General features: G+C 36.5%; 1 protein-coding gene across 2 annotated transcripts in view; it reads left to right on the top strand.

Moving 5' to 3' along the window:
• Nucleotides 1–26,749, top strand: part of LOC127423600 (dedicator of cytokinesis protein 1-like) — a 361,421-nt gene that overhangs the window by 98,141 nt on the left and 236,531 nt on the right. For both annotated transcript variants that reach the window (XM_051668049.1, XM_051668050.1), the window contains exons 14-19: nucleotides 866–990; nucleotides 2,952–3,050; nucleotides 4,558–4,630; nucleotides 11,864–11,967; nucleotides 12,940–13,120; nucleotides 22,080–22,177. In XM_051668049.1, coding sequence (XP_051524009.1) covers nucleotides 866–990; nucleotides 2,952–3,050; nucleotides 4,558–4,630; nucleotides 11,864–11,967; nucleotides 12,940–13,120; nucleotides 22,080–22,177 — 680 coding nt within the window. The remainder of the gene's footprint in view (nucleotides 1–865; nucleotides 991–2,951; nucleotides 3,051–4,557; nucleotides 4,631–11,863; nucleotides 11,968–12,939; nucleotides 13,121–22,079; nucleotides 22,178–26,749) is intronic.

Genomic DNA, 26,749 nt, shown 5'->3' with positions numbered 1-26,749 from the left:
TTTTTTTTTTTTTTAAATCAGCATAACTTAAATGCAGTAATAGGGCTAATTAATTAATCACAATTAATCGCATAATAAATATTTGCTGAGAAAGCCCCTCAAATAACAATAATGCAATATATAATGATTAAACTATTATAAATAGTAATATTTAATATATATATGTATATATATATAAAATCATACAGATAATTTAAATGCATTTTTTAAATGCAAGGCACACAAGTGAAGCATTCAAAAAGACAATACAAAAAGTGGCTTTAGAATGCAATAGATTGTTTATTTTCATATTGTTAAACATAAGACAATCATTGGCCTATAAGGGCTTGTCTAAGGATGTGTCAATGCACACCTGCGTCAGACGGACGCTTTTCATAATCATACCATTTTAAGGTCGCGGTGTCAAGTTAAATGAAGTCTGAAACTTAGCAAAACATGTCTTGAGATCCCTGCCTTTGGATTTATGCTCCATCAAGCTGTGTTTGTGTGCAAGAATGTGTTCTCATCTTGAGTTGTCTGCTCTCGGTAAGTGTGGTGTGTTCTCTGTCTGTACAATCTGCGTGTTGCCTATTCAGCGAGTTTCGCTTACTGCACCATGGAGAAAACAGGTGGTATTCTATGCTTGAATTGCTCATATGGAAGGAATATTCCTTATTACGGTCTGGGGACATGCATTACTTTTTATATAATTAATCGCACTGAATTAACACGTTAAATCAACAGCCCTAAATTTTAATATTATATTAGTTCTTTTTCAGTTTGAAAGTGAGATTTTCTTATTTACAAAATGACCTTTTTTACACTGTAAATCACAGGTAATTTCACTCTGTATGAGACACTTGAGACGTTGTTTCTGTGTTTGTAGGTGACGTTCGGAACGACATTTACGTTACACTCGTTCAGGGGGATTTTGATAAAGGCAGTAAGACGACGCATAAGAATGTGGAAGTCACCATGTCCGTACATGATGAAGATGGCAAGAAACTCGAGGTATGAGAGTCCATGTGTGAGCGACACACATTTAATCTAATGTTCTAGGTTCAATAAGTTCAAGTTAAGGTGCATCGACAGCATTTGTGACAATGTTTTACCCTAGTAAATAATTCTGACTTGTCCCTCTGCTTATAAAAACAACAAAGATGCCATAATTGTGTTTACAGTAATGTACTTACAATGGAGTTCAATGGGGCAAGTCAAAATACACACTATTTCAAAAGTATAGCCACAAAACTTACATATTATATGTGTTAACACAAAACAGAATGTCAATGTTTATTGCCAGCTAATCTGGTAACTTTCACACAATATGCACAAGGATACCAGAAAGGCACTGTTTACGCCCGTAATGCCTAACCAGATATTAATCCACCTAGAAAAGTAGTCCTACCATTAAAAGGATGATTTGGACAACTTTACAGCGTAATATGCATGAGTGCCAAACAAAATGATAAACTTCAGATTCCAGATTTTAAACCCTCTGTAACGCTGGCCCCGTAGATGTCCATTGCAAGTGCTACAGAAAATTAGATTATAGAGTCAATATCATTTTCTGTGATGATAAACATTATGGCCCAGAAGCTGTTGATAGACCTTAATTTGTATTGAACCCGTAAAATTCCGTAGCACACTTTTTTACTTTCTCTCACATTCTTGCCTTTTTATTTTTTTTGCTCTAATTATTATTATTTATTTTTTTATATTGCACTATTGTTTCCTGTTTATTCATCAATTTCAATTCTGACATATGGCTTTTTGACTGCCCACATCTCTCTCTCTCTCTCACACACACACACACACACACACACACACACACACACACACACACACACACACACACACACAACGTCTATGTCTGACCACAGGCTGTTGGGTGACTAGTCCCTTATTGCTTATAATTGGTGGCTGTCAGTTGTAGCATGTGTGTTTGTTGGGTTTTGACAGTCCAGCTGAGAGAGTGTGAGTGTGTGTGGGTGTGTGGATTGAATAGAGGATTCTCACTGTGTATGAGTGTAAGAAATCAAATAAAAGAAAGCATGTAAGGTATTTTGTCCCTCAGAACTTGTGGGATCCGTATGGTTTCCAGCCTGAAGGACAAAGTGTCCCCATTAATATTTCATATCTGTCACTTATCATCTGATTTTGCTTCTGAATTCTGACTGCACATCAGATTGAATTACAGGATGTTCTTTGGAACATTGTCAAATCATGCCGGGATAACATGGATAATCAGGTTTTCCACAAACTTGTGGAGTCCATGAGAGTTTGAGTGCAGAAATTCTGGAAGTCACTTTCCTTTTTTCAATGCAACTTCTTACTACATTTATTAATTTAACCAGGTTGGTCCCATTGAGATTTGAATCACTTTTATGAAAAAAATACTTCATTTATTATTTAAGAGTGAAATATTGTAAAAGTATAACCAATACTATCTATGTAGTATATGTTGTGTTACTCTTATAAAAAAACAACAGCAACTTATAAAGCAATACAATTGGCGACAATTACAATCAAGAGATTTTAATTCTTTACATTAAACAATCATTTTAAATTGAAGCTATGCTGTTATTGTAATTTGTAGTGGAATTGTGTTAAATTTAAAATGAATGGAAAATAGAAGTATTTTAACTATTTGTCTCCGAGTCTTCTGTTTGATTCACTGGACAGCTAGAATTCACATTGAAGAAGTGATGACTAAATATTCTGTGAAGAGCATTTTGTTAATAAAACTGTGACATCTCTCAGTTTTGGATTTATTCTCATTCGACACCAAAGAAATATAATTTCACCACAGAGCAGACCTAAATTAAGATAATTAAAATTTTATGATATTTTGTTCATAGCTGTTTTCTAGTTCATAAGCTTTTGATTTTGATATCGTACAATATAATCTGAAAACCAGCAAATTTCTTACAAAATGCATTTTAAATAGGGTTTTCTTCTCTTCCATCCAGAATGTGATCTTCCCTGGTGCTGGAGATGAAGGCATTCTGGAGTACAAATCAGTCATATACTACCAGGTCAAACAGCCACGTTGGTTTGAAACCTTCAAGGTGAGCGTCATTACCTCAGGGTGCTTACAAACTAGAGGAACTCTGACAAAGAGTTGACAAAGGCCTTGCTGAATGTTTGCAAGTGATTTGATTGGCTTTAATGAAGGTTTAACGCATTTAAGTTTAAAACTGTAGAGACAACACTCAAGGTGTTGCATTAAATGTTTAAAATCCGAAAGGAAGAACACAGAGGTTTTAACAATGGCGAATAAAGTTCAGCGTAAAGGTCATGCACCCTACTCGAGGGTTTCTTTTGATCCATGTCTATGGCTTTCATTAATTTTCAAGACCTTTTAAAATGGTGTTTCTTTCCAAGTCTGTCACATTAAGGTCATTGTAAATACTAGTGGTGCACCGGCCAGGAAATTTGAGGCCGATACTGATCACTGTTTTTTTTTTTTATTTAATTTTTTTAAGACTAAGATCGGCCGATTTAAAAAAATAAATAAAATAAAATAAAAAAAAATAAAAAAAAATCTGCTGTTTTGTTTATGCCCCACACAGATAAATTACATTAATTGTGAATTGCTAACATTTATTTGTATTGAAAACAGTTATGAATAGTTTTGTCAATATCAAAGTTCATTGTGACATACTGCCAACCAGTAAAAACCATGAGGGCATCACACACAGCAGAGATGCAATCAAAAATAATAAAGTTGTCTATTACTAGCTCCAAAACTGCTGCTGTGAGGAATCATTAGTATTTTTGATTTTTTTTTTACCACCTTTGGCGTTTTGTTGCAATACAAATCACTAATTATCATTAAGCAAATGCGTGAAGACGCTGTGGTGTTATTTAAGGTTAAACAGTTACAGTATATCTGTTATAAGTGGCATTGCGACCAACATTAGTCTGATTTAAATTGGGATATTCAGTTAAATTGGGAATAGCGCTGAGATGAGTGTCTGATGAGATACTGAGAGCACATTTGTTTGATTGACACAGAGAGTGCTCATGTTGAAGAGAGTAAAGCTAATAGCACTCAAGATCGCTCAAACAGTCTATCGATCCACACACCATCGGATTGTCATGACTCACGTTACATCATGTATACTCAGATTTGTATTTGCATGTTTATTTGTTGCTTAATTTGTTTTTATGCCCGTTGCAGCCTCTTTATCCTCTCTGTGCTCACTGTTCAGCGAGTCAGAATAACTGCCGTATTGACTCTAGAAAATGGGCAGCTTAATATTCATACACGTTATTCTTACACGTTTTAAGACAAACCGGCATATTCATCTAAATGACAGCATGTCTGAAAGTTTAAATTTGTGAATGCTTATAATCGCCACCAACTCACCCTCCAGTGGCCACAAGAGCTGAGCAAATGCTCATTCAGCAGTGTATGCATGCTGCAAAAAAGATCGACCCTGAATCTAGGCACGATCGGCGATCATAGATTTAAGACGCAAATCGGCTGATTTAGATCGGTGACCGATCGATCGGTACGCCCCTAGTAAATACGCAAGACTGATCTTGTGTATGGTATTTTCTCTGTTGCAGGTCGCAATTCCGATTGAAGACGTCAACCGGAGTCACCTTCGGTTTACCTTCAAGCACAGATCATCTCAAGACTGTGAGTTCCAACACACCAAACCACGTGGTCTTAGCAGCATTGGCTGCATATTTGTTGCTTCTCTATCAGATCTGGGTCTGGATTGGGCACTGGGTCTGAATTGGGAAAATGGCTGGGAGTAAAGATTAGGATTTAGGTTTGGAGTTTTGCATTTGAAGTTATGAGTAAAGACCTTTTCGCAACAAAAGCAAAATGAAAAAGCAAAACAAATCACTCAGGGACAGGGTTATGATAGTAAGTTTGATGGTAGGAATTATGGTTAGGGCTAGGATTTAAAGTAGGAACATATGGGCTGGAGTTGGGAAAAGGGTTTAGGAATATTCAGATTCAGGTTTGATGAAGGAGCAGTTGAGAATCAAGGTTGAACTAGGGATTAGAGTTGGGCTGGGGGATAGGCTCAGGGTACGGAAAGAGATTAGTATTCTAGTGAAGTTAAAGTTTTGTTGAGTTCACAACATATGCCAAGAAGCGACACTGAGGGTTCCACAAAATTGCTAATTTATTGTGGATCAAACTTTAAAAAGTGAATATGGAATAGAAACTAAACCATTTGTAAAATATCACAAAATACAAATACCCAAAATAACACAGATACAAAATTGAAAATTGGTTTTAAAATTTCTGTTTTTTATTGCATCATGTAGCCTACCTTATACGTCATGGTAAAAAATACTTCAGAATGTACAAATCTGTTAATATAGCTTTACTCAAATATTCAATATGACCAAACATCAGTAAATTATAGTAACAACAAGAGGAAGTTAAATATAAAATAAAAAATATTACTTTGCTGACCATGTTAGTTGCTAACATGGTGAATTTATTTCACGTTTTCGCAGGGTCTTATATAAGTTGATACATTTACTTGCACATCGCCACCGGTGAGGCATTTGTTACGGTGATCCTTGCAGTGGCACATTTAATCACTGGCATTGTTATTTATGGGCATCAAGCATCATGAGGTGACTCTTTAAAAACCGCCAAACAATTGGGGGGGGTTTCTCCCCAATTTGGAATACCCAATGCACTGTAGGTCCTCGTGGTGGCGTAGTGACTCGCATCAATCCGGGTGGCGGAGGATGAATTTCAGTTGCCTCCGCGTCTGAGACCGTCAATCCGCACATCTGATAAGATTGTTGAGCTTGTTGAGCACGTTACCATGGAGACCTTGTGCATGTGGAGGCTTCACGCTATTCTCCGCGGCATCCACGCACAACTCGCCACGCACTCCCCCGAGAGCGAGAACCACATTATAGTGACCACAAGGAGGTTAACCCAACGTGACTCTACTCACCTTAGCAACCGGGCCAATTGGTTGCTTAGGAAGCCTGACTGGAGTCACCCACACACTCTCTTTAAAGGTTCAATGAGTCTGCAAATAATTCCTCAAATCATGCGGCTTGTCGATGAGAACTAAAAATACAAATATTTAGAGAATAAATTAACATTTTTGCCAGGCGGACGATAAAACAGGCGCAAAAATCCCTTAAAGGGGTCATGAAATGCTTTTTTTTTTTTTTTTTAATAGTTTTATCTTCACTGAGGTCCTCTGAAACTTAATGGGAAGAAAATGAACAAGCCCCTCAACATTATAAAACAAAATTGCAGGATTTACACACAATGCACATCCAACACATTGCATCTGAGTATATTAAACTGCTCATCTAAAGCACAACTGTTAACACTTATGCCCTGTCTACACCGGAAGCGAAAGTCACATTGTGTCAAAAGCAATCGAACCTCTTATAATAAATGATGCTGTCTACCATAAAAGTGTCCGTTGCATCACATTGCGCCGACAGTAAACCATTGTCCCATTCCATTTTGAGCTGCTTCCGCTGGCGCTACTACTGCCAACAACACAAATAAACGGTTTAGAGAGTTTGCATCGAGAACTGTTTACTTACTGTTTTGCATCGGGTTCAAGTGTTTTTAACTACCCCATCCTTCAATAACAGTTCCTTTGCAAAGCTTGAATCGTTTTATAACTGGTTCACAAACAATCCTAGCTGATCGCTAATAAAAACATGCAATCCACGCTGAAATATGGCGACGGCACATCCACATGATGCACATACATGGTCCAAAGCATGGTGTAAACTAGACGCACACACATTCTGTTTCCAGTATCATCCTGCACTTAAATGCACATTGCAGCAGTCAAAGATGTCCATCCAACGCATGTTTTCATACACCAACAATTAAAAATAGTTTGTGCTCAAAACAGCAAGAGGCAGCAACCGAATGACAGAGAATAGCTTCTCCTCTTCAGAGTTGTAACTTGACACATGTATCAGGGTGTGTATCATGTAGATATGTGAGATATGTATCAAGCGGTCAAAGACGTCTCCGCATGTTTACAAAAGTAAGTGAAAATAGTCCCCTTTGGTGTTTAGGAAAAGTTAGGCCACAGTAGGCCTTGTTTGTCCTGTCTCAGTTGATGAACTGAAGCACCAGTGGGTGGGGCCAAGGGTGCGATGATGTGAAGTAGGCGTTGATGTTTTTTAACTGTAGAGGCGGTCTTGAATTATTAAGCCCCCAAATGACGTAGGGAAGTCGCAGAAGTAGAGAACGAGGCGTTTTTGTAGCTTGGTTTCAATAAATGGATTAAGTTTTGAGTTCTGAAATTTACTGTATGTTTTTATAGTAGAAAGACCTCTTACATGTCAACATATCAAGAAAAAATTTATTCCTCATGACATGACCCCTTTAAATTTGCATTGAAGGAGAGACCAGAATATTATAGAGATTTGGGAATGGGCTCTTTTGATTTAGACCAGTAAACAACAACACCTTAGACCCTGACAGCCACCTAGAATACCTTAACAACCCCATAGCAATGCCCTGGAAACTACCCACAATGCCCTAGAATTGTGGAGGCAAGTTTTGCATGAGCAAGCAACACACCAGGTTTCTTCATAAAAATGTAAAAGTCTAGTTTAATTATTTATTGAACAGTTCTACAGATTTTTTCCAGCTCAGGGAGTATTTGATAGCATTTTGGCAGTGATGTAATAATGAGAAATGTGAGTGTGTTTAAAAAGCCTGGATGGGTGTTTTATGGGCCATGAGGCGTCTGGCATGCGGCTGCGGTCATCGCACTTAGCAGTGTGTGTGCATGCACAACCTTATCCTGCTAGCCGCGCCAATCCATCTGCTCACCACATGTTGCCGTGGTAGTGCAAGGATGAGAGGGGTGGGGTGTTGTTGCCGATGCTTGTTGCCAGGCGCTGGGCGGCGGATGTAAAACAATCAGTTAGTGCAAACAGGCAATCTAGAGCAAATGAACGTCCTTTTTTTTAATCCCAGTAAAGACGATAACAATAAAATTGGTCTTAATTCTGTTCATAGTCTAGAATGACTGTTGATCTCAGCATAGTTTTTCTTGAAGTGCTGAAATAATATATTGCAGTGTGGGGCCCATTTAGCATAATGAATAAATATTTATGTGAATTTTTCTCATTAAAATGGCTGCGCATGTTGCTAGTGTGTAAAAGAAGAAAAGTAACTTTAGGTCTTTTTAAGGAATTTTTAGATGCATTTCAATGGTCAACCTGAGTTGAAAGTCAGCCCATTTAATTCCAAATATTTCCTAGCTAAGTAGGCACATGTATTTTACTGCATGGAAAGCCCAATGAAATGAATTGCACAGTATGCCTTTTCTATTATTGTATTTTTTTTAGTGTTAGTGAAAGTTGGAAATTTATTCTTGGTCACAATTGTAACTGGTAGGAAACTATATCCACACTCCGTCCACACTGAGATGGCTTTTTTGACAGCAAAAACGGAGCAACTTTTGGAAAATGTTTGAAAACGAAAACGTCATTTTCAAATGTATCCAGATTAATGTGAAAGTTTTACTTATTTGCACAATAGGACCTAATAGAATATGGGGGGGGGGGGGATTTTTTTTTAATTTATTTTTTTATTTTTTTAACTAACAAGCAACAAGTGGGGGGGGGGGAGTTAATGATAAACCAATAATAAAAAATAAATAATAATCTGTGCAACATTTTCCTGTCCTCATCGTTAGTTCAAGCTCTACTCTTTGCCATAATGGTAACCCCCAAAACTCCAACACAACAGAAACTCTTATAAATCTCAACATAACAAAACATAAAACACTAAAATGTAAATTCATAACACCACAAACATTATTCATGTAGTTCCAACTCAAATGGATTAAATAAACTTCCATTTTACACATTTAAATGGATAGAATGCTGTGAAATCAAGTTGTGACAATGTTCTAGAATTGTGTTGCTTTAGTTCATTTTAATTAAGTAAATTGAACAAGCAGCAAAAATCCTTTTTTGAGTGTACATGTTTACTTGAGTCCTGTGAGCATGATTTACATGAGAAAGTGCTATCTTATAAATTAATCAGTAATGAACCCTGTAAATATTATATGTGCAAAATATGATAGTTGTTCATGCATTATGACTTTTGCTTGCTTATTTTTGTGGAGCTTTGGCACAGACATCATCTTTCAGAGGGGCACAGTGGAATTAAATGGCTCTGGTCATGTGACTGTTTGCACCACTCAAGTATGAAATCAAGACAGTCTGCACCTTTATTTATAATTAACAACTCCTTCTAGACCCTTCAAATTTCAAACTAAACTTCAGTCGCAATTGGTAACTGGTGGGATTAAAGCAAATTAAAGCAGTGGCCTCAGCAAAGATAATAATAAAAAAATAAAAATAAATAGCATTTCATGGCCCCTTTAACACTTAAGTTGAGTTGTTGCTATTGTAGGCTTTTCAAATGGATAGATGGACAGAAACTGCTGTGCAGGATCTGCTGAGTATTTATGGAGAAGAAGAAATGCAGCGTGAGTTTGAAACGTCGACCAGAAACGAGGTGTACAAATAATCTGATTGCCTTGTGAAGTTAGGCTTTGTCATTAAACTATGTAGATTGAAAATAGAGAAAACTAAACGAGACTATGAGATGATAAAGCATCATTAAATCATTTGCGTTCCATGGTTATCGTGTATATAGTTTGAACTTTGTATTATGTATATAGTTCTCTTGCTCGTTCTACTGTTCTTTAAATGTTTTGCTTGCCTTTTGCACTGCTTCGTTTGCATTTAAAAGTTGTTTGCACCTTTTAAAGGCTTCACTGTTTATATTATGTACTAATAAAGATGTTTTTATTTTACCTCAAGGCTACAAGTAAATTTTTACGTTCGTCATTTGTACTAAAATCACAGCGTTGATTGAATTGTTCGTTGAAATCTGTGTTTGAAAACTCCATACATAATAGTTTAAAATGGCATTTATTGGAAGCACATATGTATATATGAAAAAGCAACAAACAAAATGCAGTTGACTCCAGATGAAGGTAGCGTTAAAGCATCTTTCTCTGCTCTTGCTCTCCTGTTGTTTTCCATCTCTTACGTATCCGAGTTATGATAAAAATCAACACGAAATCTTTCACAGAGTCATCCATTGTTTGTTTTGAAGTGAGTCGCATGCCTTGCTTAGGTCAAAGCTTATATAAATGAAGTTGCTGCTTTTATGTACCTGGTGGAAAAATGACGCTTGAAATTTAATCGAAATGGGTATAGTTCCACTATGAATTGATTTTAGTTCAGGTGCTAGTTGTGTGGACAAACGCCTTCAGTGTATGCATTCTCGCTGTTTGAACTGATACTGGCAAATAGGTTTGCAACAGAACTACATACCATTTCTCTCTCTTCCTCGTATTCTGTGTCTCTGTTTCTGACAGTAGTTTTATGTGCCGTGTTTGTGTTCTTTGCTGTCGTGTCCTGACCTGTCTGCATTCTCTCTTTTCTGTGGTATCTGTTAGAGCAAGGGTTCCCAAACTTCTTTTGTCAGCTGAACCCCTTTGACTTAAATGATTTACTTGAAGTGTCCCGTGATATTTTGAGCAATGTTGAGCTTTGTTACATCTATTGTTCTTTTTATAATATTTAAAAAAAAAAAAAAATTCACCATCCGCTACATATAACACTAATGAAATACAGTTTTTGTTCCTGGGTAGTAAGTGTTATTTCCTATTTGCTTATGCCTCAAAAGTATAGAAAATGGCTGTTATGTGTGTGACAGTGATATTTTGAAATGTACCTATTTCCAATGAGAAAACGGGTGAATTTGTGTCTTTTCGTTCACATAAAGTCAGAAAAAAACAACATATGAATCCAAAATACTTCTTTATCTGTGGTCTGACGAAGACACCGGCTTTGACCTTTGCCTCAGACAGCTTAGGGAAGAAGTCTTGAAGGTACTTGAAGGCTGCCGACTCCTTATCTAGAGCCCTGACAAATTGTTTCATAAGGCCCAATTTGATGTGCAGTGGTGGCAGCTTCCAGGGGTCCAACTGTGGCTCCCACTTGATGTTGTTCCTCCCCACAGAACACTCGGTCCGCTGTGGCCAGTCCCGCCTGTGGTAGTGCGCCTTGGTGTCCCTGCTGTCCCAAAAGCAAATAGAAATTTGGTGAAACTGCCTTGAAGACCCATCAGTAATGCCACCATTTTGAAGTCTCCTATGACCTCCCAGCCGTACTCATCATACTTCAAGGTGTCCAGCAAGGTCTTGATGCTGTTGTAATCCTCTTTGAGGTGCACCGAGTGAGCCAGGGAAAGAGACGGGTACTTGTTACCATTATGGACCAGCACAGCTTTGAATATTACTTTAGTATAAATGCATGTTAACTTGGATTCACATGTTGTTTTTTTCTGACTTAATGTGAACGGAAAGACACACATTCGCCCGTTTTCTCATTGGAAATAGGTACATTTCAAAAATATCACTGTCCTGGTCACAAAAGCAAAGTTTGTGGGCAATAATAGCCAATAAGCAATTAGGAAATAACACTTACTACCCAGGAACAAAAAAAATAAATAAAAAACTGTTACACTGTGTAATCATTATCCGTCACATGGTCTTTTTGGAAATTTTCTGTTGTTTATTGTCAAAAACAAAAACACCTTTCTAAGGCCTGATATGGCACCCACTGTGTCTGTCTCTTGCTCACCCTGCCACACAGTTCAATTGAGTTTTTGTTATTTTCAATGTACATCATTGGCATGATTGTGGTCAATGCAATATTGCCTAAATGTTCTCTCAAAAGTGAATCTGTATTGGTAGAAGCAGAAATAACACACAAATGTATTGAAAATTGTTAAGAACGAAAAGACATGGATTAGTTGTCATAACATTTAATAAATATTATTGTTAATAAATATACAATGGTGTCTCTGCAGGCAAGGATAAATCAGAAAAGAACTTTGCTCTGTCGTTTGTCAAGCTGATGAGATATGACGGCACAACACTGAGAGACGGAGAGCACGATCTCATCATATATAAGGTGAAACACACACACAAAGAGAGGCATGTGAGCTGTGTACTGATGCTGCTTGTTCTCGTTTGCTTTTTGTTTAACCTTTGACCCCACATCACAATCTAATCATTGCACAATTAAGCTCTGTCAGCATTCTCATCTCTTCATTTCTGCATATTAAAAAGCTTTATTAATGCAGAACGTCACCAGGTCAAGTCATTATTGAGCTATGCAGATTAACCCTCATACTGTGAGCAAAATCAAAAGCTTTAACGCTGATCTAGAATTCATTTTATATCTTGTTTAAGACTGGGTCAAAAAAGCAGAACAATTTAAAGAGTTTCAAAGAATTTGATGTAGAGAACTTCAAACAAGTATTAAAACCTGATTATAACTCTAAACACTGCGACACTTTGCTGTGTTTGTTTGAGTGACAACATGGCAAATTCTGGCTTAGCCAATGGCGTAAATTTGGGGCGGACTAGCTGTAATAAAGGGTTTAGTGGGAAATTGACTGTTTTAAACGGCATTTTCCATTATTTTACATGCAGCTTTTATAAATTATTCAATGAGAGGCTAAATGGAATATTTGTACTGTAAAAAATAAATAAATGTCACACTGCATTACCATTTGAACCAAAGGGTGATTAATGATGGTGAAAAATGTTTAATTAATGTTGACCTGTCAAATCACCTAACATATACACTTTGTTGATATATGTTCATATAAATAAAAATAAAAAAATCTAAAATCTTGATTATAACATGGATATGCTATGCACCAACTACACATTTGTATTTATAGTTTGCATGCACTGTATATCGCTTCTTTCAAATACATTTACAATATTAGTTTGTTTTGTTCTGTGTATCGAAATCACAACCTTAGTGTTCTTAGTGCAATCTCTACCAGTTGAGCTACAACAATCAGTTAAGTCTAGTAATATTGGTATTTGGGGGCTGAATTTGTTTGTCTTTGTGTTGTTTTTGTATTTGTAGGCAGAGGCCAAGAAATTGGAGGACTCGTCCATGTATCTGAACTTGTCCTCCACCAAACCAGAGATGGAGGATAAGAGTCCGTCTTCAGGGAAGAACACGCAGAGTCTCGGGAGCTTCACCATCAGCAAAGACTCATTTCAGATCTCTACGCTGGTGTGCTCCACTAAACTCACACAGAACGGTGAGACACACTTAGACTGAGGCAATAAAACTAATTATAACGTACTAAGAAAGTAAATTAGAAAGAAAGGGAGACTTTAAAGCAGTGGTTCTCAATGAGCTTTGCTTCAGGACCCGCTTTAATGTAATCTGCATCATATTTTCTTTTACCTTGTGTAGTTTGTTCATAGTTTTTGAGGATGAGCGCATGTCGCACAACCTGTCCATGTTGGCATCTACCTAATTTGGCTAACTTCTACCAAGTGATGGATGATTGTGCTCCAAAATGTGCAAGTTTGTTGAACATATGGTCTTTGATGTCACCAACAAAATATTTGGGAAGTTTTTCTCCTCCCTTTTAAAAGTTGATTAGCCTATTTATTTTGCTTGCCTAACTGTACACAATTTTATGGTTAGTAGTTGCATTTTAGGATTTGCGTCCCAGTCCAATCAAAACGGACCTGCAATGCATTTTAAGTCACGACCCACCACTTTAAAAGACAGGTGTTCAGCATGTTTGTTTTGGTTTTGTGATTAAAAGAAGATATGTTGTGTCCAGTTGTGAGCTGTGTGGAGGTGCAGGAAGCTGAGTCAGATACAGGAAGATTATTAGAGTCTGATCACATACTGAATGCAGTAAAGTCCACTGCAGTCCTGACGCAATTTGTCCTTTACTCTCTGTGTGTTCTCTCCTCTTTAAGTATGTTTGCTGTGAACTTTGTGTTGCTCTATGAATATTACAGAAAGTCAAATACTGTTTTCTCATCAGCTGTCATCCATGCACAGACCACTAAAATTTAATTCTCAATAAAGACAAAATAATGTTTTTATTCCGCTAAATGAATCTACAGAGGTACAACAGTAACACTTTACAATGAGGTTATATTTGTTAACATAGTAATTGCACCAGGTATTACAAACTAACAATGAACAATGATTTTTACAGCAGTTATTAGTCTTGTTAAAAAAAAGTTAATGTTAATTGTTGATGATGGTTCATAATGCATTAATGCAACTTAATGTAAAAAAAAAAAATATTCTTAAAAATAACCAAGATTGATATATGCTGATTAATATATGCGTTATTGTTCATTGCATCCAATTCTGGTGTGTTTTTGTATTCATTCGTTCAAACAGTTTAGAAAAACAGTTTCACTATTTAATACATAGGCAATGTCACATTTGATCATTCAGAAAGCTTTAGACACTACTGAGCTTGTTTTTGACATTATAGTCACATTGTGTCCCAATTGATGAAAAAATCTTCTTGAAATCCAATCTGATTATTCAGACTGAAACTCTGTTTGGATTTCAGCTGGATTTCAAATAGGGCTGGGTATTGATGTTGATTTCCCGATTCGATTCCGATTCACAAGCTTTCGATTCAGTTCCGATTTCGATTCAATATCGATTCATATGGATATATTTCAGTTATAATGTCTGTTTTGCTTACATATGAAAGAAATTCTCTTCCAGCTAATGCTGTTAATTATACAGAGGACCTTCTAACTAGGTACATTTCGAAAATATTAATTTACTAATTATATTTTATTCGTTTTTCATCACTTTGGTCAAATCCATGTATTCAGTCAATAAATATGATAGTATCTTGCATATATAATTTTTTGTTACATGTTTATTGTTTAATAACATCATTATGATTTGTTGAACACGTGCTAAAAACCAGTACTGTCTCTTTAAGAAAACCGGCATTTCTGCAAAGAGCGTCCGTAAATGAGCACATGCTAATGTAATGGTAGCCAGCTGGTAGGAAGCTGTGCAGTATGTGTAAACCTCACTCCCCTGGCCTCAAGAGGCGCACTAGAGACTGTAGCATTTGGTCTCCTCGTTAGCACACCCGCCTCCCTTGCTGGAGACCCCGGTTCGAATCCCGCTTGGAGCAGGTCGAGTAGGCCCGGTTACATTAACAAGAATGACTCAGATGGCTTTATCTCATCTGTCCTATGCGTGATTAGAATTAAATGTTTCTTTTTTGTTGTTTTCTTAATAAAGAACAGAAAGGATATTAAAAGAGACATTATTCAATGACAAATGGGTTGCGTGGATCTTGTCTTTGGACACACACTCAACATGGAATGACATTTACTCTCAAAACGAAGTAAAAGGATGTTGCTGCTTAATACTCCACCACTATACACATTCACTGGAAAGTGAAATCTAAACATTTACCAGCCAGTTGCCAATATACATTTTAGTCGCATAATGTGAATTTTGGTTGCGACTGCTAGCGATTTCCTCTCATTGTAGTTGATGGTTGCTCATAATGTAAAAGATCGATCTTGGGATTTAAGAATCAAGATTTGGGTTTGGCAAAATTTAAAACACGTTTTTTTCAACTAAATTGACTTGGTCGGATATGCCCCAAAAATCTGATTTTTTTCTGTAAAATTTAATACCTTGCATAATACAAAGACAATGAGCCTGTTTACATGCAAAGAAAAGGAGGCATGAAAAAGGCATGAAAACCATGTTTACATGAGATTTGTAATAATCGTGCTATTCTCTGCTTTTGACATCAAACCGCGAAGACTCTAAGATGGTAAGAACACCGGTAAAGTTGTTTACTATCTATCCGTATAGATCGGTTTACTCTTAAGCCGTTTATGACCTTACATTGCTAAACGTTTAATGCGTTTACATGACCAAGCATATTGTCGGCGTATTAAGCATAATCGGTTTAAGAACTTGTATGTAAACATGCTAATAAACGGACAACATTATTATTTTTTATTTAATTGTCTTTGCTGGCTGCAAGCCAAAGCAAACATTTAGCTTGACCAGTGTAGTCCATTTTACAAATGAGTTGACATGACGGATGATTCATTTATAATTTGGAATGAAAGATGTCATTTTCAGCACATTTTCCATAACATTATGCAAAATAAATGAATGTGTCACTGTCTGGTCAGATAGACACATTCTAAATGTCACTTGTGTCAGATACATGTGTCTGTCTGACTGCGCCAGGGTCACTGAGGGGTTAGAATACAGAGTAATAAAAGCGTAAGTGAAACCACCATTATGACCGTGGTACTTAGTGTCACTGTAGGGAGTCATGCGAATCGCTGGTTCTGCGACCACACGGTTGAAGACAAATGGAAGAAGGTGAAAAGCAATGAAAACATCATCAAAAACAACAACAGGGAAAAAACAAAGATTTGAAAAAACATGAATCCTGTCGGAGCCTTGTTTAGCAGTTATTTTTAAAAGGTACCACTCATTGTTTTATTTTCTAACAATATAATCAAGACTAATTTTAATGTTTTTCCACATTTCTGAAAACATTTTCTGGAGCATGTCCAGAAAAATTCTTGTTACCACAACACTCAAAACCCTGGCCAAACAAATAAATAAATAAATAATAATAATAATAATAATACAAATAAATAATAATTTATATTGATTTGAACTTTGCATGTCAACATTTAGGAGAGGCTCTAAAAAAAAATAATTCCTTCATTTTTTTTTTTATAAATAATTTATCTCATTACCTGAAACACATAAACCAAATTTGCACCTTTATTATATATATATATATATATATATATATATATATATATATATATATATATATATATATATATAATGTATGTGTGTGTATGTGTGTGTGTGTAAAGATTATTCCAAATAGTTGTCTTAATAACTATGTCTAATGGGTTATCTAAATGATTCGATTTTGCATTTAATAATTCTTAAAATTTGCGGTAAGAGAGAAAAAGCTGCTTTTTTCATCATATGGTGCAGGGCGTATGTTCATGATCTTGAGATCATTTGACCAGCTGCCAATTTCTCGCTTTATCTCGATAATCCCTTGTAATGTAATGCTTTCACTCACAAAATATCTGCGCACTGTATGTTGTTTTGAATTACACTAGATCATGCATATTAGCTGCACAAGTCTGAAAACTTTTTTTGGATGATTTGAGAAAGACACCTAGTTAATGCTACAGTTTGATTTTAATGCTAATTTGACATTAGCTGTTGGAACGTGTTTTTTTTTTTAGGTTTTTGTTTCTCCATTCAAGGACATACAAAAAAGTATGTGAACCCTTTGGAATTAGCTGGTTTTCTCCATTAATTGGTCATAAAATGTGACCAATATTTCCAGCTGATTCCAAAGGTTTTACATATTTTTTCTTGCCACTGTAGGAGTTGCACTTGTGTGCCTCTTGGCTACATAGAAAATGAGTGTCGCCCCAACGCATGCCCCCCTTTACTGTCGCTAATAAAAAGTGTCAAAAAAGCCAAAGGAAAAAACAAATGCATGCTGTAAAATGAGTGTTTTCAGTTGTCGTTTGCAATATCATACATTATTGTGCTAAAAACTGCGGCTTGTTCATCATACAAATGAGACACTCTGAGACACTCGAAATCAAAGCTAGCAAACACTTCATTCTCTCCCAGAATGCCAAGATGTTTTCAGCTTTTGTTTCAAAGCACCCTTGTTAGATGAAGACGAAAACGGTGTGAAACATTGATTGGTCTTGCGCTATGCAGCGTGTGCAATCTGAGGAGTTTAAAGGCCATCTTAATCCCCGCCGGACGACAGAATATTTCCTCTCACATACCGTGTTATGGAGCCATCCGTGACTGTGAATTGATTAGCAAGGTGCTAACGACCTGCACGAGTATTAACGTGTGGTTTTACATGACCCCAGGGACACAGGGCAGTTTAGACGGTGCTTTAATAAAGACCTTTGTCAAAAGAAAAAACCTCTCTCCGCTGTCCATTAGCAGTGTAACGGACACGGTAATGAGGATGCTAAGGATTCCTCAGACGGAGTTGATGTGCAGATTGCTGATGACATTAGCATATAAACACAGGGTTTGTATTGCTAGCGTAGGCTACAGAAGCCGTTTTACCCCATGAGGTCTTGTCAATCAATGCCAACTGTGTTTTCTGTAGAAACAACGTGTCAAAAGAGTGAAATAGTAGCTCGTTAGCATACGTAAACACACATTAGCATATTGAGCGGTGGAACCCCGCTGTCACGCACACAAACTGTGAGGTTCTGTGTCAGCGTTGCAGGTAGAAATCAATGCAATCTGCAGGAGTGTTTGCTGTTAGTGTATGTTTGTGACTTAGATTTGTTCGCCTGTGAATGTGTTTGAATAGAATCTTTTGTTAGCATGATTTCTGCTGATGATTAAAAATCTGATGAGAAAATAATCGATAAAACAAAACACATTTTACAAAATATAATTAAGCAATATCATATGAGCAAGAGTACTGTCAGCACTACCAACATGGCTGTGATGTGTCCGTAGGTAATCAGTCCATTTATTTTCCACCAGTTTGACCAATTCAGCCCGATTTCTGTGCTGAAAGTGGAAAGTTAAAGGAATATTTTCCGGGTTCAATACAAGTTGAACCCAACTTGCGCTCACTTTCAATCATGTCCAAAATCAGGATTAACTGAAATTAATTTGAAATTGCTTCACTGTGAGTGAGCTGGTTTTTAGTGACCTCTTGGTTTGTTTGAAATTATCTTCAAAAATCCTTATCCAGCAATCAAGACGACTGGAGATTCATTGGTCAAAAGACGTGGGAAGCGTCAAAAAGAAAATGTTTATAAATGCATCAACTAGTATATTAATATAGACATGAGAATATTGTACTATTGCTTTCTTGTTGATAACGTTAGGTAAAATGATGTTCTATATGCCCGAAAATGAAGCCAGAATCGTGTAAACATTAAATGGAACATACATTTACATTGGACTGAAACGCCACGTTTTTTCTGATATTTTCCTTTATTACACCTCTCTCAATGTGTAATAAAGAGGAATGATTAGTTTTGAATAAAGAATGACTGTACAACATGTATATCTCCCTCTATCGCCTCGTCTTTCTCAGATTTTCTCTCTAACTTTCTCTTTATTAAACCCGCAGGCTGAAGTTTTAAATATTGGAAACTTTAACTCTCTGAACATCTCACCCACACAGCCACTCATCCTGCTGATGTGACATGATGATGTGAAATAGCACACTTTTCTTTCCTCCTACTGAAATCCTCCCCCCTTTTAGTATGGGTTTTTAAGCAGCATTACATCTTAACAAAGTGTTATATTTTTGTTGTAATAAGCCTTATGATTGGCGAAACCTGCTAAATGGACTTTAAATCAGTTCAGCAATCTAACGGCCAAAGCGTACTTCGGTTTTCCACTTGCCACTATGTCTCGCATGCTGCCCAGTTTTTCCTGATGTGCTAACATGCACCAGGAGTTGACTGTATTAAAATAGTATAACAAAACAGTCATAATGCGCATGTGTCAAACAATGTCCTTAAGGGATCGCTGTGAAAAAAGTGCTCCACTCCAAAAGGATTTAAATAGTGATCTGTTTCTCATCCACAACAATTTACATAATTTTATCTCAGTTTACAAAACTGTTTTGAAATCAATTGTTTTTGTTGTATGCTATTATTTTAGTAAGATTAGGCCGATAAATTGTCTGATATTTGGCTAATTTCAGATTATTGCATCGGACGACATCTGTACCTGCTTGGATGATTAACAGAAGTCTAAACTTCCATTCATGTTCTATTTTAAAATATTTTAAAGTGAATTTTGTGTCTACAATAGGGGTTTTCTAACTTTTTGATGCTGAGGTCCCCCGAATATGATGATCCCCTTGCGATGGACCCCCTATGTGAGAGAGAGAAAAAAAAATGTTAATGTGATATTATAGACATGCTTGAATCATTAAATAAGTAGCTTATTGTGTGTGTGTATATATATATATATATATATATATATATATATAATTTTTTTTTTCTTCCCAATTTGGAATGCCCAATTCCCAGTGTGCTTTTTAAGTCCTCGTGGTGGCGTAGTGACTCGCCTCAGTCCGGGTGGCGGAGGACGAATCCCAGTTGCCCCCGCATCTGAGACTGTCAACCCACGCATCTTATCACGTGGCTTGTTGAGCGTTTCCACGGAGACATAGGGCGTATGGGGGCTTCACGCCATCCACCGCGGAATTCACGCTCAACTCACCACGTGCCCTACCAAGAACTAACCACATTATAGCAACCATGAGGAGGTTACCCCTTGTGACTCTACCCTCCCTAGCAACCGGGCCAATTTGGTTGTTTAGGAGACCTGGCTTGAGTCACTCAGCACACCCTGGGATTCAAACTAGCGAACTCCATGGGTGGTAGCCAGCGTCTTTTACCACTGAGCTACCCAGATTTATTTTTAGTTCTTACAGTTGCCTGTCAACAGAATTATGGCTGTCAATAGAATCAAATAATTCTGAATAATTTCATAATTTTAGAATGAAACAGTAATAATGTCAAATACAGAAACATTTTTCACACTTTTTCCCTGGGCGTCCCCGGACCCCAGTTTGAAAACCTCTGGTCTACATCAGTGTTTTGTCAAAATATTCGGTTTTATGCAATCGAAAATACGCCTGTGTGGAACAGGAAAGTCTGTTATATTGTGCGATACTTCCACAAAGTTTCAATAGACTGCGATCTATACTGTGATACACAGTGGACTTAGGATTTAAAGACAGTATGACATTGAATGGACTGTACTATGATCTGCATTTATACTCTATTATACTCTAATACAGCCGTCTGGGTTCTGGAAGTATTTTCTCTATTCATTTCTTCCATAGACTTTTCATAAATCTTTCATAAAGAGTTGTGAGCCAAGAACCAAACCAGCCAACTCCGAGATGAATCACAACATCACAAACTTAGTTTTGAGGCAAAAAGTTATTTGAAAATCAGACATAAAGACAAAGATACAAGGCTGTGTACTTACTGTCTTTCATGAGGGCACAAAATACAATCCCTTGAAGCATTGCAAATTATGTCATTGATTTAAAAACAATGTGAATATATAAAACTATTGATTTTAGGTTGTTGTTTATAAGTATAGACACAATATATTTTATATATGTATTCCTATATGTACAAATATATAAGTAGTTTAAGGGTGAATGGAGACCGACTCGATTACCTCATTCACAGTGCGTCATGGGAGCGCGTGGTTGCTCCGAGGCACGTTTTGTGGGTTTTGTTGTCCTCGGTTCTCTGATTGGTGGATTTTTCTCTGCTGTACCATGGGTAATGTAGTTGTTTACCATGAATTCCGCTATCAAACACACTTTTTAAACAATGAAGTTGAAATAACGCAGACGGATGGCTTCAATGGAAGCATATACCATCGATGAACAACCTCGCAGCTCATGGTAGGTCTGTAAGTTATTATTGAAAATCAGTTCCTCTATGGGATACATGAATGGGATTTTTTGCGCTCTATAGGTTTGTGTGTAAATGTTGATATGACTATTTGACGGCTCTTCAAAACACAACCCTGAAAATAGTCTCACTGGATTACGGCACCATGGGTGTTACGTCATTTCACTTTAGCTTGACTTCAAATGCTCGTTTGAATTTGATGTTTGAGGTTAAAAAGTTATTCGCTTCTGTTGCCATGACGATTGCAATAGGAGCTGCTGAGAGTTCCCAAGGAAACGGTAAAATTGTCTGTAGCCTGCGGTTGCTAAACAGCACAGTCCCCCATCAGAGACAAGTTCTTTATTTGCACTTTATATTGTTAAAGGTAATTTGGCATCTCTGTATCTTTAACAGCTCATTCATGTTTAATTAATCCAAGAGAGAGATTCTTTTTAAAGAGTCTTTTTGACCTCATAAATCTTTTAAGATCCTGACTTTTGGCTTATCTGTATAGTCTGATTGATAAACTGCATGATATCTACACATTTGTCCAAATTTCCCCTTGTAATAGATTAATTTATACTCTGGGCCAAAACTGTTGTATGTGCTGTTGATTCTGATTAATTGTCTCTAGTGCTGCTTATCATTGATTACAAGCTTATAATTAATTCAGTGAATATAATTAATGAATGTTTAATGTGCATGTTGGAGAGTTGACTGTTAACATGTTTTTTGTGTGGTTTTTTTTTGGTCTGTTTCCTGCAGTTGATCTCCTGGGGCTTCTGAAGTGGAGATCAAACACAAGTTTACTCCAGCAGAATCTACGTCACCTCATGAAGGTGGATGGAGGAGAGGTGGTCAAGGTATGTTTGAATCACCTGACAGACAAAAACGTACAAAGGTCTTGCAAATTTAAAGACAAAGTTTCACTGTCATTCAAACGTCAGTTTTAATGGCATGCACAAATGTGTGCTGTCAACATAAAACATTCAAAAGTTGGCGTGAAAGCATGCACTTTTATTCATGATATGAAATTATGGATGAACACTGCCATACTTCAAAAGCTTTTTGCTGATTAGTTTGTAACACTGCCACAAAACAATGCTGAAATATTTATAGAAAAGCCATTTCCAAGGGTTTTCGATAGGGTATATACAGTAGCCCCAAAACATATTTGGACACTTTTGGGCCCTTAAGCCGCACTTATGCAATGCAAAGACATTTCTGCATGACAAAAGTGTCTAAAAACTTTGTAACTTTTTTGGGGCCAATGTACATGGCTTATTTTATTTAGAAATGTACTTTAATAATTTTTAACACTTTGGGGCCAATGTACATGGCTTATTTTATTTTATCATATATATACAATATAACCTACCCAAACTCTGACACTCTAAAATAAGGTCAAGCTCTGTTGACGTATGTGATGTTCACTTACATTTCTCTCGTGGAGTGTGTTTAAATACCTGTGCTCCTGAAGGCAGTCTGGCTTGTGGACTGAAGTTTTTTGCCTCTGAGAAGGTGTAAACATTTGAGCCGTCAGTGGCAAAGACAGAGAAAGATGGAGACAGAGATTTGCTGTGCTGTAAATGTCCCCTCAACATCCTTGTAACATATTTTGCAGCCTCTGCTGTGTCTCTATGACACAATTATCAAACGTTCCACCACAATGATTGCAGTGGTTTTTCCACCTACAGCTCAAGACACTAAACCGCCAAGTCAAGAGTCGTCCTAAAGTACTTAAGGGCGAAAGGCCATTATTAGGCACAACGCAGCGAAATGGACTCTTTTCACATTCTGTGATGATGCATTTCCACCTTTATTTAGCAGCACAAATGTACCAGACTTTTTATTTTATTTTTTATGTACGTAATGTTCCACATTATTATTTGTGTTATTACCTTGCCATTAAATCAATCAATTATATTATAACATAAACAGCTGGGGTTTCATTTGGGTTTGTTAAATGCAGCTGCTAAGGGAATATTTCTTCTGACTGTTGTAATACAACTATGTTTTTCCTCTTTTGAAAAGTATTGGGAATGTCATAGTGAATTTTTTTCTTTTGCTGTTGGAGCAAATTGATGCAAAAATTTGCTTTGGTCACCCATTTGCCGCTATAGAATTTTAACCCGCTAGTTAATTTCTGCGTTTCAAACCCGGAAATGTGAAAAGGGTCAAACTTCAAACTTCTTGTAGCTTTTTAAAAAAATAGTTACTGCATAGTAAAAAATATTAAGGACATAGTTTCATAAAATAATAATAATAAAAATAAAAAATACATTTCTTAAAGGGATAGTGTACCCAAAAAATAAAAATTCGGTCATTTACTCCAAAAATGGAGGAAATGTTTTTTGTATTATTGCTACAGTGCCCTTCAAACATTCCCACTTATAAAAGTGCATTTGTAGTGAAGTGATCTTTGTAACAGGGCAGATTTGTAAATAACACACTTTTGGAAGCACACAAAGCAATTTCACAGAATTATGATATTGTCCTCACAGCTTTCATGTCCGCGATGTCAGCAGAAATTCAATTTCAGGCTTGACAGTTATTGGAAGGTGTATTAGCACACAGTGTGGGAGAAATTTATAATCGTGTTGAGTAGGATGCCTGCTGAAAACAGTATGTGAAGTCTCTCTTTCTCTATCTCTCTGGATGGTGAATGGTGAATTATCCACTCTGTGTCTGGCCAATGAACACACAGTGAGTGGGATCATTGTATGTGTAGTGTGTTCTTCAAATAGACACTTAGTTATTGTGGGTCCTGGTGTAAGTGTGTTCTGCATATTGAAAACAACAGTTGGTCGGAGTGCTCTGTTGAATTAGCAGTTTCATTTTGGCCACCTATAAACAATTCTGTCTCTTTAACAGCTCATTCATGTTTAATTAATCCATTAAAGGAGAAGAGAGTTTCAGAATCCACTCTTATATCTGGGCAGGGAACTGCTGTCACGTCCTTGTGTGATTTTGAATTCTCCGTTGTTTTGCGAGCTCATGCATGAGGTCATGCAGTGATTGGATGGAAGCTTTCCTTCTCATGAATAATGTGGGGAAACGCTCAGAATCGAATAAGGTCGACTACCAACCACAACTCATTTTACGCATATGCCTTATATTTTATGACGTTGATTCAAGTTTAATTTTTAAACTTGAAAAACGAAATGGCTAAAAAAAATTAAATAAAACAAAAACCCTTTAAGCTTGGAAGGGGCCCGCTGAGAAAAAAGTTAATTAATAAAATATTAACAACTACAGTCATGACCAACACAAAACAGGTATCGTTTTAAAGCTTAGAAGCTCTACTTTACAATGCATGTAGGCATAATGACCAAATCTGAACAAGTGCTTTGAAATTTACAGACAAATCAGAAGTGTTCTGTTATGATGATTTATTAAATATTTTGCACTGCACACATTATTGTAATCGGTAAAAACATCAAACTGATTAAATAGCCATGTGTCATATGTTGAAAGCTCTGTAGGAAATCTCTCAAAGAGTAGAGCACAACCATTCAGTTAGTTTTACTCACAGACAAAACTATTGCGATTAATAGCTAAGTATACACCGATCAGCCACAACATTAAAACCACCTGCCTAATATTGTGTAGGACCCCCTCATGCCACCAAAACAGCGCCGACCCACATCTCAGAATAGCATTCAGAGATGATACTCTTCACACCACAATTGTACAGAGCGGTTATCTGAGTTACTGTAGACTTTGTCAGTTCGAACCGGTCTGGCCATTCTCCATTGATCTCTCTTATCAACAAGGTGGTTGCCAGACAGGCTGGTTTGAGTATTTCTGTAACTGCTGATCTCCTGGGATTTTCTCACACAACAGTCTCTAGAATTTACTCATAATGGTGCCAGAAACAAAAAAACTTGATGAGAGAGGTCAACAGAGAACGGCCAGACTGGTTTGAACTGACAAAATCTACGGTAACTCAGATAACCGCTCTGTACAATTGTGGTGAGAAGAATATCATCTCTGAATGCTATTATGAGATGCGGGTTGGCACTGTTTTGGCAGCACGAGAGGGACCTACACTATATTGGGCAGGTGGTTTTAATATTGTGGCTGATCAGTGTAAGTCTTTGACATACATGTTACATGTAAACAGGTATTTCTTATAGGCTATGCAGCATTTTCGCTTATAACTTAAAATATCACATACCATTTACTCAGAGGAGCCTATTATCTTCAAAACGAGCCCACACAATTTAATCAGAAGCATAGATCATTAGATAATCCACACAAAGCTTAATGTGCACAGCACTTACTGTAATCTGGCTAAAAACACAGAGGCTTTTGGACACTTGGAGACGTTTTTGGACACTAGGATGAGTTGTTTTGTAATGCTATAACTTTTGATTGCTTTGTCGTATCAACACAAAATGTTACTCAGTTACATTTGACGTGATTGGGAACAAAACAAATGCAGTTTTTTGGAGCCACCTTATTTACACTCAGAGATATATAATGTAAAATCAGAAAAATAAGAAAGTTCAAGGTTGGTTGTTTGTGATTTGTCAGCAGTTTCTTTGGCTAAAAGTCTCAGAATATTTTAAAATCTATATAATAAAAAAAAAGTTTTCTTTAAAATGATACCAAACACTTGACACTCCTTGTTTGTTTTTTGTTTTTTTGTCTAGTTATATGCCTTTAATTTTAGATATGCCACTGAAACTGGAAATATTTAAAAACACCCTCAGAGCATAAAGGGGTTCATGTCCCAAGGGTTCACTTTTATTAAAATGATTTCAACAGATTTCAACTTTTCTATTTGTTATATGAAGGCCTAATGAATGCTAAATTGATACTTTTTAAATACTTTTTATGTATTAAGGATACATAAAATGTTATCTTACAAATTATCCCTAGTAAGATATATATATATATATATATATATATATATATATAAAATTATTTCCATCTCGGAATATGAGATTACACTGTGGTGGGTTTAATGACTTATATGAGGGCTACAAAATGTAAAAATATAAAGTGCATATATTTATGATTATAATTTATTTTTATTTATTTATGTACAATGATTGACTCCGATTAATCACAGTGAGTTAAAAAGCAAAACAATTCACAGCCCTGATATATACATATATTTGTATATTCTTTGCATGGCCCATGTAAACAAATTATTCGCAGAATGAATGATTTAAAAAGGTAAACACATGATTACAACATGTTACTGTTCACACAGTCATGTTAAATGTCAAGTCTGTTTTACTTTAAATGTAACACCATAAAGTGTCTCTGTTGCTTTCCTTTTCATTGAAATAATGCATTTACTCTCTCCTTTCATCTCCTGCACTTTTTTGATTGCTTTGTGAGTTATGTGTGTACACTTTATTTTAGCAGTGAGCATCTTAAACATGCTGAATCCTATCTCACAGCGATAGCAGATTTATGAT

Source organism: Myxocyprinus asiaticus, chromosome 32 (genome assembly GCF_019703515.2).
Source record: "Myxocyprinus asiaticus isolate MX2 ecotype Aquarium Trade chromosome 32, UBuf_Myxa_2, whole genome shotgun sequence".
NCBI lineage: Eukaryota > Metazoa > Chordata > Actinopteri > Cypriniformes > Catostomidae > Myxocyprinus > Myxocyprinus asiaticus.
The sequence above is the reverse complement of the archived record's forward strand: the minus strand, read 5'-3'. Positions and strand labels throughout refer to the sequence as shown.